This window comes from Oculina patagonica, chromosome 3, assembly GCF_052425735.1.
Source record: "Oculina patagonica isolate OP01 chromosome 3, crgOcupat, whole genome shotgun sequence".
In the NCBI taxonomy this organism is placed as follows: Eukaryota; Metazoa; Cnidaria; class Anthozoa; order Scleractinia; family Oculinidae; genus Oculina; species Oculina patagonica.
In genome coordinates, this window is record NC_135760.1 from 18,464,755 (window position 1) to 18,479,297 (window position 14,543).

At 38.1% G+C, this 14,543-nt stretch overlaps 2 protein-coding genes and 1 long non-coding RNA gene across 4 annotated transcripts in view; 1 reads left to right on the forward strand and 2 right to left on the reverse strand.

Annotated features, from left to right (window-relative positions):
• The window catches only part of LOC144645405 (ubiquitin recognition factor in ER-associated degradation protein 1-like), a 12,212-nt gene extending 9,537 nt beyond the window's left edge, over positions 1–2,675 (forward strand). The window contains exons 11-13 of one of the 2 annotated variants that reach the window (XM_078504979.1): positions 254–329; positions 584–710; positions 1,584–2,675. In XM_078504979.1, the coding sequence (XP_078361105.1) occupies positions 254–329; positions 584–670 (163 nt within the window). In that variant the 3' untranslated portion in view covers positions 671–710; positions 1,584–2,675. The remainder of the gene's footprint in view (positions 1–253; positions 330–583; positions 711–1,583) is intronic. The other variant, XM_078504978.1, reaches the window with a different exon arrangement.
• LOC144645518 (uncharacterized) overlaps positions 1–14,543 on the reverse strand; it is a 70,712-nt gene that overhangs the window by 5,983 nt on the left and 50,186 nt on the right. The gene's annotated exons all lie outside the window — the stretch shown is intronic.
• Positions 2,841–14,179, reverse strand: LOC144645432 (uncharacterized). Its single transcript, XM_078505011.1, has 6 exons — positions 14,020–14,179; positions 9,722–9,756; positions 9,102–9,138; positions 6,199–6,396; positions 4,796–4,960; positions 2,841–4,322 (listed from the first exon to the last, which is right to left on the reverse strand). Exons 1-6 carry the CDS (start codon positions 14,177–14,179, stop codon positions 4,135–4,137), a joined length of 783 nt encoding a protein of 260 aa, XP_078361137.1. The 3' UTR covers positions 2,841–4,134.

The window sequence follows — 14,543 nt, forward strand, 5'->3', positions numbered from 1 at the left end:
ATTATTTGTTGTCATTGACAAATATCTTGGTTATTTTTGGTTCTATTTCCATTTAATACTGAAATGGAGAAAGCGACAGGGCTCAACCCTGATTTCCGAGGGTTACCTCCACGCCTCACGCTTTTGGATGGAGAGAGGTACTGTGAGAGTAAAGTACGTCTTGCCCATGAACACAACACTTCCTTGAATAGTGACCACGCTTTTGTGCTTGCCACACTTGGCACTAACTTGCTTCTCCTGTTTCTCTTTTTAGGGGAATTCCTAACTACGAATTCGAGAAAGGAAAAATCACTTTCAAAAGGAACTTGAACAAATCAAATAACTCACAGGTAAGTAATCTATTGTAACGCAAAGACTCCCTTCGTAGTTCAAGTCATTTCTTTTCTCTCGGGTGTTTTTCCCGTCTATCTCGACGATGCCCGAGAGAACAACTACTTTCATTCTAAAGAGGTGAAAAAGGTTTTCCCACAGACAATGCTGATAACAGTTTTTGTCAACTTATTTATCTGGCGAGAAAGATTGTTTTGTTTTGGTTGGCATATTGTGTGATTTAGTAACCAGTTTTCGCTTTCCATTTTTACAGTTAAACAACAAAACAGAATCCGCAAAGCCAGAATTTGAAGCTTTTAAAGGATCAGGAAAAACTCTACGGCAGAAGAGGAAAAACTAACAATGGAAAAAAGAAGAAAATATTATTTTGCTTTAAATACAGAGAATCAGGGATCCATATTCACGGTCGTCCGGTCGTCCGAGACGACTAAAAAATCGTATGGACGACCAAAAGATTACATAAACTCGTCCGCTGGACGACTTAAGTTTGACTTAATGAAAAAAAAAACAGTTATTAAGTTTTCTTATGAGTTACTTGCGTTCTGACCACTTGTCATCCATTCATAACTTTTCGAAAACAGAACATAATTTGCAATTTTCTGTCACGATAATATCATAATTTTGGCCGCCATCTTGGCTGATGCGGTATTTTCCATCAATGAAATCATTGCAGGCTCAATTTTCAAGCTCTCAACCGCTGATATTTTGTACTGCAGCTGCATTCGCGATAACACGAGGCGATCGCATCAGCTGATGTTTTGATCAAAATTTGCCGTTATCTTGGTCTGGCGCCGCCAGCAAAGAAAAAAAGCAATGTTAACACTTCAGAAAAACAAACCAAATATGAATAAGAAGAGCAAAAGCGTTCTTTTCTTCCGTGGTTGCAGTCGAAGAGGCCCTGGCTTTCATTTGTGCTCGCATCATACGCTTCCGCCAACATCACAAAGCCGCTTGGGGGCGTGATGTTTTGTGAAATTTTTAAACCGGCAGCCAAGAAAGACAAGTAAAAAGTCTCATTAACAAATACTTGTAAATCAAACTTTGTTAAAACAGATCCGTTGTCTTGAAGATTTCATGTATACACAGTGTTACATACATGTGATAATAACAAAAAAGTCAACTTTTCGTTTACTTGTTGTACAGTCGTCATTCTTCACTTTTGAACGGGCAAGTTGAATTTAGCCAGGGCAAGTATGTCATCTTGCATACTTGCCCGGCTGACGACCTGGAGAAAAAACGAATATGGATCCCTGAGAGAAACGTTCAGTTTATGGGAGAAGAGCGATATTTATAGAGCAAGATATAGCTCGCATTTCTATTGCAGCAGTTTCAGGATAAAACTTCAGCCACGTTCTAGTTTAAGCTCGTGTGCTGTCGGATTCAAGAACTTGTAATTATCGTACTTGACGGAAGAACTGTATCTGTTTGAAGAAGATACCTCTCTAGTAAGGTAATGCGGTTCTGAGCGTAAATTGCTGTCCGCTTCAAGGACAAAAGATACCTTCCACTAAGCCCGTATTCAATTTTCATTGTGATGTTCAAAAGTGAAACACATTCGAAGTTGAAAATGTAAAAGCCACAGTGTAAGAAAAGACATATGGTATTCCATTTTGCTGGTATATACTTTGCATGATTATATGAAGATGTACGGAAAATGTTTGGACCCCTGGTTTGGACGTTTAATTAAATTGATGGAAGCTATTTTCATATTGCTAATTTTACTCCAAATAAAAATGATCACAACGCCAACTTTGAACTAACAGATTTACATCCCAAAGGGAACTTTTGCAATGGTAATTTTAGATTTTTTCCGAGCAAAGGAAACCTGTATGTTATGTAGGCACGTATTGCGTGCGAAGGGTATGCACCCAACATACCATGCCCTCTAATCCAAAGAGCGGCGATGAAAACGCTTTTTTCGCGTGGGAAAAAAACCCCAAACCGTAAGGCAAACGTTATTTTATAAACCCAGAAAAAGAGACTCCAGAGTAATACATACGAGTCAGTAGGGTTTGTGGTTTCCTTTTTTCAGTAAGACACTTTCCATTAGATTTCGTTTCATACGTTTATTGAAAGATTAATGACTTTGAAAGAAACGGCCTTAGGTAGCGATCAGACCCTTAGCCCCAGGCATAAGACAAGGCACTCTCCGACCTTCTTGCCCTTGCAACAGCGTTACAAAAGGTCTCTTTTACGGAGGAGGCGTAATTTTACGGAGGGATCTATACCGTGGGAGCCTACTTTTACGAAGGCTGACTTTTACGGTAGGGTTAATTTCCAAGAAAGAGGCCTTTTTTTCTATCGTGGAGGCTCAGAAAGACGGGGTTTTCTTTTAAATGCAAAGATGGCTTTATGATTTCAGTGCGTTGATGTGGTAGTAACAAGCCACCACAAGAAACAAGTTAAAAGTGGATCTCCTTTTGTTCTCTTTCGCCCGTCGCCCACAAAGTCGGAACACAGTAACATCGAACTCACAGGATGTTGGAATGAAAAATGAATTCAACCATTACTCAGAGTGCAACTGAATTTTAATATCCTAAATAGCATTTCATGCGTTGCATTTTTTTCTTAACTAAAAAACTATCTATAACGCGACGCCTCGCCACTTGGAAGAGGTCCCCTTCCCGGCGAAGACAGGCAACGTTCCTCAATAAAAATTTGTCCAAATTACAAGTATGTACAGTGTTTATGCGGTTAGAGTAAACAAGGTAGTTACAAGTATCGAAAGCTCTGACACTTTCTTTGCATGCATCGCTGCTAAACGTTGTTTGCAGATAGAGCAGAGGTTGGTAAAGTGTGTTGTATTTTCGTGAGTCGTGATTTAACAAATTAATTGGCGTGAAATGTGTTATATCTCTCGTGAAACGTGAACTGTTAAATGGCATATATTTACCGTAATAACTAAACTTATGCGCGAAAAGATTGGTAGTCTTGCTGTCTACATGCTAAAATTATTATTCCGCAGTTTATTGAGCTTAACTACCTAGTTTTGATAACCTTGATAGACAGTGAGCAAATAGGGGATCCTACAAACTATACAATACCCCTCTGCATTGTCCTACAGTAACAAATTAAAGTAGTTGATAGAAAAAATCTTTGTACAAACAAATGTTCAAGAAAATGTCAGATTTTCTCTAATATACATTTAAGTTCGCGTTTTTTAACAAAACAGTAGCTTATGTTCCTTTGAACAAAACATTTTGGCCATTTATTGCTACCATCCTTCCCTCTGCGCGTCGTTCAAATCAAAACTCAAATAGCCCCCTGGGAATTAAACACTGCATTTTTGGGTGATCTTGTTCCCTATTCTGTGGAGATTGATGATGGTAAAATACGTGATACATGCAAGTTGCAGTAGGGTTTGAGCCTAAAGTTGTCTTCAATAACTCCGCAGGTGAGCGATTCATTCTTCCAACACGGTTGGATGTAGGGGCATCAGTCCCCGTGGGATTACCCCCAGGGGATACAGGGAGAAGGGGACTTCCGTAGACTTCAGTGCGGAAACACGAATATGCAAAGACTGTACAGGGCATCGGCGAAAAAATTCCTCTGATCCGATTCTTGGAATTCCCAACCCAGACAGGCAGCCATCTTTCTTATTCTTTCTTGATCTTTACATCTCAAACAGAACCAATCTGTTCCAACTTAAACGAACAGCTATGTGTAAAACGAACCAAACAGATTATTCTACGAGAAGCGGTAGCTTTCTCAGACCGGCAGCCGCCATTCATCACACACGACTTGGCGCAGGTTTGTTTCAAATATAAATATTTCAGGGCGATTGACTGCAGCCATCAGCCTCTGCTATACATCTGTAGCCTCTCTTGAGTCAATTTCGTAAGGGGGAGGCGGTTCATTTGGTGTAAAGGGAGGGGAGGCATAGTGCGGTTTCCTAAAACTGTATCTCCCTCTTCCAGGGGTATAGGGAGGAGGTGGTTCTATTCCATCGTCGTTTTCCTCTGTAATGACCGCAAGTCTGTTATTGAGAGGCCCTGCAACAGAGAAATAACATGAAAAGGGATATTTGATGACAAGGTAAAAAGGTAAAGGTAAAGTCTGGTTTCGGGTTCAGCAGCATGAAGCGACCAGGAGTATTTCTACTTCCCACTGGATGGGATGCTATTCCACCACAGGGTTAACACCCCGCCCCCTCCCTCCGCCCAGCATTAAATTCGTCAGTACCCATTTATGCACCTGGGTGGTGAGAAGCACTTTGAGAGAGTAAAGTGTCTTTCCCAAGAACACAATACAATGACCCCGGCCAGGGCTCAAGCCCGGACTTATCGATCCAGAGTCCAGCGCACTTAGCGTTATAGGCCACCGCACCTTCCACATTCGATGACAAGACAGGAAATTATTATAGTAAAAAAACGTTAAACAATGTGTTCCATAAGTGTTAATTAAAAACGGAAGATCTCCTATTACATTTTTTAAAGCAGCTACTTTATTGAACTGTTAAACTCACTTGGTCTTAAGTTTTGTGTTTGTTCCAAAACTTCATTTCTCATTTGATTCCTTTGATTTTTCTTCCTGTTTCTGTCGATGACGACGATGAGGAGTATTAGCAACAGAAGCAGGCCCACTGATAAGCTGATGATTATTGCCAACTCAGCAGCCTCTGAATTAACACCTGGATGGAAAAGAGAGAATGTTATTATAAACACATACAGGTCCTGGTGGTACAGTGCATTAACCATTCTTGTGCTTGATGCTAACTTGATAATTACAACATCTCTTTTACACCAGCTTTCAGTGTTATGTACATAGCAGCTTTCTATCGACATCCATCTTTCGATGTGTTAAACAAACAAGATGGATCGAAATCCGCCAATCACAGCCCACTAGCAGGACCTTTTTGAACTTGTGGGCTCATTTGCATGAAACCGACACCCGTTTGCATCGGTTTTGATTGGCTCATTTCAAAACAGCACATCAAAAGACGATGACGAAAGATGATGTCAAAGATGGATGTACATGTAGCAAGACAGCTATGCACATAACACTGAATGCTGGAGTAAATTCTATAGCGACAGTGTACATGGTAGGAAACACTTGGTCCTATGGGTATATAATCGACCTTCTGTTTTCTTGATTCATACTGCTACCAGGAGTGCTAGTCTATTGCTGGTCACCCCCCTTATCCAACCCAAGCACTTTGAAAGGTTGCTTTAACAAAGCATTGGTACAATTTACACTCCAGGTTGAAGATAGCCATTGTCTGTCATAGTGAAGTGTCTTGCCCCAAAGTAGGATCTCTTAATACAGAGACCAGGGCCGGGTTGTTCGAAAGGCGATTAACACTAACCCAGGATTAAAAGATGATCGAGGTTTTAATTTCTCTTGTTTTAAAGGGTTTTCCATAGCTAATGTTTTGTGAAGTTTGAGATTGGTCCACGTCAAAACTGGGAGACAGAAAATATTAACAGAAAACCTCAACGAAATGTTATAAAATTGAAATCAAATTTCACGCTAATCCTGGATTAGCTTAATCGTGCTTTGAACAACCGGGCCTAGTACACTAAATATTAGGCCACTTCTTATAATGGGCCTTCCATACTTTAGCAATATTTATGTATGTTACCAAATATAGACAAAAACAGAATATATGTACTACATGAAACAAGAACATTGATGCTTGGAGAGAGGTGACTGTGATGGTCACCTGTTACTGAAAAATACATGTACCAGTAGGTAGGCAATGTTTCTAGGGGCCTAGTAGTGCAAAACTGCCAGAGTTTATCCTGGTTTCCATAGCAAAAAGCAACTAGGAGTATTGCTACTCCCCCAAGAAGGGTTGCTAGTCCAATGCACCTGGAACCATTGGGCCACCATGTCAATGATGTGGAAACAGCTAAATTCTAGACTAACCTGAAGGGCATGTATAAGCACAACACTTTCCAGGCAAGGCTTTGTAGTCCTCACATGTTGGTTTTGCACATTTTGTTGTGAAACATTCTTCTGCTTGTCCACTCAAGCATTTACAGTGCATACAAAAATCATCTCCTTCAGGTACAAACGGATCTCCATGCTTTATCCTGTTGCCATTGATGTCACGGCAAAATGATTCTGAGAAGAAAGGGAAAAACCACTTTACAAACAAATTATTATATCCCACTTGCTCCATGGAAATATATACAATTAGTTTAAAATGCAATCATGTCACTGAACAGCAGTGGTGCCTGAATTCTATCCTTGTGCAAAAAGAAGATTTAAAAATCATGCTTTTACATGTGCTGCATACAAGTATATATGTGTACAGTACTAACAAGTCTGTCTTGTTGTGGGTTTTTTCCTGACAAGAAAAATTATTAAGGGTGAGATTGAAACATGCTTTAAAGATTAACCTTTAAAGAAGGTGAGGGATGTGAGATTTATCAGCCTAGAGGAAATTTCCACTGTCCCAAGACACATACATGAATGTGTATCAAAAATCTTATACAGCATGTTGTTGTGATATAAAATACCCGGAGGGCTTCCAGCTCAGAAAACTAAAATGCTTTGCGTATTAAATAGCCCAGTTGAACTACAAGAACTGTACATGTACATGATTTTTGTATGTATCAGAACTTAGTTTTAATTACTTTTACCAAAGAAACTGTAGGCAGAAGAATTTAAAAACATTTTTAAATACATGTCACGAAGTTGTAGTTCATTTAAGCAGTCAAGCAAGTGTGACAATGGCAAGTAAACAGTTTCAAGATCTATCAAAAATCATTATACGTGAATGACCACTGGTATTTTATACATGTGCACAGAAATGTTATCAAGACATTTGTGCTAAAAACCCAAGAGTACTGCTCTGTTTAACAGTACAACCTTCAAACTACAAATGACAGCCATTTGCATTTGCGTTATACAACTTGGACTCACTAAAATGCACACAGCATTGAGAGGAATAGTAAATTAAATATGATTGGAATCTCTTTACATCGCTCTCAGCAGAAGTTACTGAAGCAATTTCAAAGATGTCAATGCAAAGTAAACACTACCAAGAACAAGACACAAGTATCAAAGCAGAATTTCTGCGCAATAACATGCACATACCACAAAACTACCATCAAACATTTGTATTAGTAATAGTCAGAAACATTATTTGTAAATACCGGTGATATTAGCCATGTTTTCTTCTCGTAGTGTTTCCAAAACTCAAACAGTTGTTGTCAAACCTCGATCTGTTAACTTTAACTTTTGAATATTCTGCACATTCAGAAGTGCAACTGCAGCGAAAGTGAAAGATCTTCACTGCTTGAAGCCACTTGATAACATCACAGCTATTTCTGAAGGCTGTGATCTGATGACCTTTGTAACAATTTAGATCTCAGGGCACTAATTTCAAATATTCTGCTGATAAACTGGCTCAGAGAAAGACTGATCTCTCACGCACAGATTCACTTGGATTTTTCATGAGAAGATTGCAGTGTATTCCCAGTATATTAGCTCATATATTGTGCTATTGGATCAATATCTGGATTTGCCCTCACTTGCCCACACAAAAAGCTTAATGAATGATAGTCTAGTTGTTTCTAATGTGTTATTGTTTATAACAATGACCCCCAACAAAACAAAAGGCGTATTTACAGAGCCCTATATCAGAAGTGAAACTATGCAGTACAAGGAACCGGTTTTCTCTCTGGTTTCTGATTTGTGTATTTTAAGCTTGAAACCAAAGTAAAATCACTTGATGTCTTCAACATAAGATTGTTTCCGGGATCACTGAGAAATCGAGCAAGGAATCATCCCATTCTCAATATCCTACATTGTTTGATACCAACATAAGATTCAGAGTGGAAGATTAAGTTATTTTATGGTTGAATGCACAGGTATTTTTCCCACGGTGGTATGCAAATTAAGAAGCTTAAATGATTATCAAGTAATCAGTATAATGTAAATATTGCTGAACAAGCACATTCCTGAGTTTTGACCTGTGGTAAATACTGTTTTACTCACACCCAGATTATAACACTTAGCTGATACATAGCTACATATACAAGTTTTTGCAACTTTGGAAATTATTTGCTGGGATGATTGATTGCTCTTGCCCTTGTCACAGATTATTCTAAAAGAAACCATGCCTTTCCCCACCCACTCAATCCATCTAATGAAAGGGAAAATAACATAACGGAACCCTATAAAATAACTTTGCAGTTCCATAGTCTTGGTATGGACAGTATTTCAGTCTATGTTCACCAGCCCCAGTGGTCAGTTGGTACATTTGTCCTTCAATAGTATTTAATGAAGGTTTTTCCCAGGGCTAAATATTTGGCAGTATATAGAAGGAATGAAAGACAAAAGAATATTCTAAGTGTTCAACAGTTAATTTTCATGCAAGGTCATTCAATTTAGTATTTAGATCACTGGCACTGGTCAAATTTTGTGAATGTACAACAAGAACATGAACACAGATACTAGATTATTTGACCAAACTTTGAATGCATATCTTTGCTGATACATGTATACCAGTATACCGGTATGTATATTACACAGATTAAATAATATTGATGTCAAATATAAATACAAAACTAGGAAACCTTTTTTACCATACATAGAAAAAGCAATATTAAATTAATCATTTTGATGTTAATTAACCTGAAATACTTAAATTAATAAATGCAATCAAAGTTACATTAAAAAATTAACCTTCTTTTGAAAAGGCAATTAGTTACTTCTTTTTGCTATCACAGTTTACACTGTATATTAAATAAACTGCCACAGCTTACAAAGATTAATAACATAATCACTTTTATTATTCTATTACTACACTCAAAACTCACCTCGAAGCATTCTTCTTAGTTTTCTGCTATCAGAGTTCTGATGAGAGAAAATAAACGATCATGTCATTTTAATTAGTTATTAATTTTTTTGGGTGACTTTTGTAAAAATAACTAGGCAAGCAAAGTAAATTGAAAGAGGCATTTCCACTGGACTTTTTTGTCCTGTCGACCAGATCAACATCCCAAAAAAGTTGTGTTAATTAATAGAAATGGCTACTTTCGAAAGATGTCCTGAAAAAGTGATATATAATTATATTGCCCGGTTTGTTATTAAATTATTGGTATGTTATGTCTGGTTAGAAGACCATACAAATACGACAACATGTGTAAAATCAGTAGTCAAATAAATCAGGTATTTTAATATTGGTATGCTGAAACTATGGTAATTCATGGCTGTGCTCTAGCAAAACCCGGGTGCCACAGGCAACTTACTTTAATTTGCCTTTGGACGACTCGTAAAACTTTGCTTTAATCATACAAGCGTTTTAAAGCTGGACACCTAGGATTTTTTACATACCAGCCTTTGAGTATCCTGCAATTACTCTTAGAGCACAGCTTTTTAATTTATTTGACTACTGAGGTGCAAATGTATATAGGGTAAAAAACAACAACAATTTTACCTTCATAATTGAAGAGGAATATTCTTGTTCTTGCCCTAAGAAAAAAAATAAAATTCCATAATTACAAACTGTACATCAAAACATGAATAGTTCAGTACCTGATAAGGGTTTAAATTGTAAAAACAAACATTTTTTTGAGGAACATTAATTTTTGTGGGTGGAAGTGTCCTTTTCGACACACCCTAGAAAATTGCCTTTAACTCAAAAGAACAGTCTTTGTATTGTAAGGTACATGTACACATTACTAATAAGTAGAGATCTACGGACTATTTTGCATGAAGCAGAAATATAAAAGAAGGAAAAGGATTATTGAATTGTGTTTTAGCGTGAGTCACGCAATCCATTTTTACGAAATTTAGTGCCCGAGGTTAAATGTTAGCAACTCTTTAGATAGATCACCTTTCAGAAACACGTGTGTTGAGTTTTACATTGTGAAATACCTAGTTGTACAGTACAAGTTTGGGTTCTTATTATGCTTATAAAAATGTGCATAAATTTTCAACTTCGTTGTGGCCATTCACAGTGTGTTTTTAAGCGATGGCGTGACATCGCTTTATGCCATCAAACAACGGTTCGGTTTGTCTGTTTGGCCGGATCGAACAGAAAATCAAGTTTAACTTAACAAGAAATCGCCGCGTAAACACAAAAGCAAAATACTTCCGTGCAGTTAGAATGGAACACTACAATGTATAAATGAAAGAGACTAATTATACATGATGAGGTCTATTAGATTTAGTTTCAAGACAGAAATTTTTAGTTCTTATAATACAAAGGGACACTGTGAGCAAGAGACCGTTTGACCTTTCTGGCAGCTTAAAAGCTTGCTCGCGCGTATCGTATGTCGTTTATCCGTGATATCACACTACAGTATAACGCAATATTTGTTGAGACAACATAGGGAAATCTGAAAAAAGTATAAAAATATAAAATAAAATATTACTGTTGTTCAATTGAGAAAATCCACGAAGAAAATGTATCGTATTTGCATCCTTGGTCTGTGAATTCATAACAGCTATACAATCACTAACAAGCTTCTTATGTTTTAAAAATGTAAGCTGCAGTTGGATAACAGTTTTTTTCACACACAAGGTGTCAGCTACGTTTATTTACTTTAAGTTTTTCCTCAAAATTATGTAAGACCCCTTGTGAAACGCCATCGCTTCTGCATGCATCGCGTGCCCTTTTTCTTAACTGTTCAGCAAAGAAAGAGGACAATCTGTAAGCGTAGAAGATTGGAAAAAAATCACTTGCCTGACGCAAAAGACTAATATATGTGGGCCATGCAATCAGACTGGCTGTCTAGGACCCCTAAAAATCTTGAATTCCTGCTAGCCCTTTGGAAAAGCAGCTCGTAAAAGCCCATGTTCACCCGTTTGGCTTTGCAGTCATGTGTTATTGTTTTGAAGGGACAGTCTTGTTTCCAAACAAGGCCAACAAACAGGTGAACATGGGCCTTTCCATTTTGCATACTTTTTTTTACGATTTACAGTCAGCAGACAACTTGCAATGGCCCTTGCCTACCGGGCAAGTCAGAAGGAAATGAAACTTGCCCAGGAGGAAAATCTACTTGTCCTGAATAACTGGACAGCACTTTTCTTGAGTGTGCAGAAAATGTTTCTCACACAGTCATATCACATGAAACCTTTGTACAATATGCAAGATACAGTGGCTGACGGCAGATTTATTCTTTTAAATCCATCAAGAAACATGTGCATGTTTTAGAGCAACTGTTACACTGTAATAAAACAAGAGCTCTTAGAGCTTACAACTGCGCTGGTCTCGTGAGCACTTTAGGGGAGCCATGTGGGGGGAACAAAAAATGCCCCCCCTCCCCTTATCCCCTTACCTGCGGAAGCGAGACAAAAAAAACACCTCTACATTATTGACTAGTTCCACGAATTAAATTTTTCTTTATCTAATGTGGCCCAAATCAAACAGCACATTTCTGAACCGACCAGCCCGAAGAGGCCACAGGCAAAATGAGACCAGTCGCGCGCCCAATGGGGAGACCCACTCCACACCGTAAAGCCCCCCCAAGAAAAAAATAAAAAATGTTCCTACGTAGCTCTAAACACGCGTGACTGGACGTGAGGGGCAGGCACCGACAAAACGAAAAATAATAATAATAAACCCCGTGCAGAGCAAGAACTGCGCAGCGCAGTTAATAATACGGTAGTTTCAGTAATCTGAGTATTAAAGCATATCGTTACAAGTACATCTCTTCCAAAATTATAGAAATACAAATCAAGCACATTCAGTTAGTAAAACCGTATAAATCCTCATAGCTCAAGATTCCATATGTTCTAAGATTTTAACAGGTCGTCTCGCAAGCTGTCAATTGAGCACACCTTTCTACAGACTTAAAGGGCACCAGAAAACCAGTCTTTAAAAGTGGTTACATGTGCCTCATGGCAGAAATTAATTAAACATTTATAGATAAACAACTGTTGTTATTATCCATTTGCACAAAGAGAGTGAAGCAGCAATTGACCTATCTAAACTGCAACAAGAATTTGCCTTTTTCTCATAAATCACTCTACAATTTGTATGTTTACGACTCTCTACACCGCTTGTAAACACAGGCTCTGGCGTGTGCACATGTTAGAAGACAATAGAAATAAGGGTTTGAATTGTTTTGTACCAGTAAAATAGCCAGAGGGTTTAGATTGGCCGTTCGTCGCCATGCATTCTTTTGAATAGAAAGAAATAAACACCACACTTTTGTTGTCGAATCCTTTAAAAGCTCTCGAGGGAGCCAGCTGGGATTGTGAGGAGATTTGGAAATTTGTAAAAGCAATACTGCCAAATTAAGAAATCATAGTATTAGCCTATTAGGTAAAAGTATAAATAATTTTCTACAAGGTTTGGATCTCTCTGCCAACGTGAAGACTGCAAACACTTCACAAAGTTTCTGGGAATCTGAAAAGTTAATTAAACTTAACGGGTTGTTAATAAATTGGAAGGTTCTATCACGTGTGATTGTGTAGCAATCTTTAAACAAAGCCTTGTGAAAGAATTTGTTGGCTTCTTGAAGTTGTGGTGTAGGCCTGATTGAATACACATGGTATATATAAGCTTAATTAAAGGAATTTAACCCTTCTCAAGTATTGCGATGTGTCCAACTGTAAGATTATGAAAATCATATTTTTAAAAACTTTCACAAAGACCGTAAACAACGCTTCACGGCAGGTCATTTCACTGTCATACAATGAAAGATGAATTTTAAAATAACTGTCTTCTAGCGGTCGAAATCATCGCAAAATTTACACCTTTGCGTGCATAGAGACTTGTTTCGCAGAAAGCTATCCGCTTTGTTTTGAGTATTATTGGTACATCAAAAGAAACGACACTTAAATCTAGGAAATTGGTAACCTTATTAACGTCACGAAGCCGACTCGAGTCGATAAAAACACAAAATCGTTGTTGACATTCTAGGTTCTCGGGTTTCAAAATGTGTCACGAATCGCGATTAATCGCTACTTACAATCATATTGCCTATTAGAGGAATGTTTTAAGCCGCCCACAATTACAATCGTGAAACTACCAGAAGAATTCCTTTAGCATAAGCTTGAAAATTCTATGACAACGAGATTGGAATGACCGCCGCGCGCTATTTCAATTGTATGCATAAAAGTCACTTTCGCAAGGCAACATGCCGTGTTTTCTTGGCAGCGAACTACAGCTAACTACAACCCGTTTGCATGCTCAGTAAATGGTTCCGTCCCTTCTTTAGCGCGAAGGCTAATTATCGTGCAATATAACAAAAGAAATCAAAAAGAAATAAAACGACAAGGTTCGTGTTACCTTGCAATATCGTTAAAGCTTATGAAGTGCAATGCTCTTTATAGTAAGTGGCGGATTTGTAAGTTTACGCTTCGAAATTTTGGACGCCAAATTTCAAGAGCAAGATGTTTAGTTTATCAACATTCTACACTTACATTTCTAGCTTGCCTTTCTTTAATTCGACAACAGAAGCGTTCCTGCACAATCTAATTTTATCGAAGACCCGTTCTCGCCTGTATCTCACTGTTCACTTTTCGAATTTTGCGGCGAACGCGCGGTGTGAGGCAAGTTTTCTCGCATTCTTCTCTCGTCGTATCACTTTGTTAAAGAAAGACTTCCAAAATATAAAAGGTTCACAGTATTTAAACACAATTAGGCTACTTCGACGGAAGCACAACACTAATGAGCAAACAGATTCTAAATTGGAGTGTAATGACCGAAGAAGCTCAAACCCACGAGCTTTCACTTCGCCCCACGCAAGGATAAAATTTTGCAAGCAAACTACCGCACATTACCTCGGCCGCAACATAAGGTCGTCCAGTAAAGGAATATCCAAAAGCCCAGGTACATTCCACGACTAAGGAACGCCGAAATTCCTGCCCACAACCATTGTAAACTGGCAGAAATATGGCAAGAATAGCACGAAAGCTGCGTAGTTAATTTTAAATAATTCATTCTGAGCATGCTAATGTATTTGACTTGTTAATTTATGCCAAGAAGTCAACTCCAAAACGAGGCACGCAATTGAAGTTTGGGAAATTGTGCGAAAGTTTAATCAGGTGTGAGTTTTTATCGTGAGAAGGAAAATTAACTAAAACTACAAAATCCGCATATTAGCAACAAGAAAACCAACGAAATATTAATAAGGTAATGTAAAGTTTAAAGGCGCAGCTAGACAAAATCCTCCCACCCTTTGTTTAAGATTTCATTGATTCACTTTTTATGAGGTTTGACATATCTTGTATCACTCGGTACCTGCACATTGAGGAATGTGTTTGCTTTTCGCCCTGAAGACTGAATATATTGAATTTTCCTGTCA

What these genes read in the sequence shown, in the direction of transcription:
- LOC144645432 (XM_078505011.1), bottom strand. Translation starts at nt 14,179, where the DNA reads ATGAATTATTTAAAATTAACTACGCAGCTTTCGTGCTATTCTTGCCAT. An exon ending in ACTAAGAAGAATGCTTCGAG is followed by an intron (nt 6,397 to 9,101) that starts GTGAGTTTTGAG and finishes CTTTCTTCTCAG; the next exon opens with AATCATTTTGCCGTGACATC. An exon ending in TGCTTATACATGCCCTTCAG is followed by an intron (nt 4,961 to 6,198) that starts GTTAGTCTAGAA and finishes TTTTCCATCCAG; the next exon opens with GTGTTAATTCAGAGGCTGCT.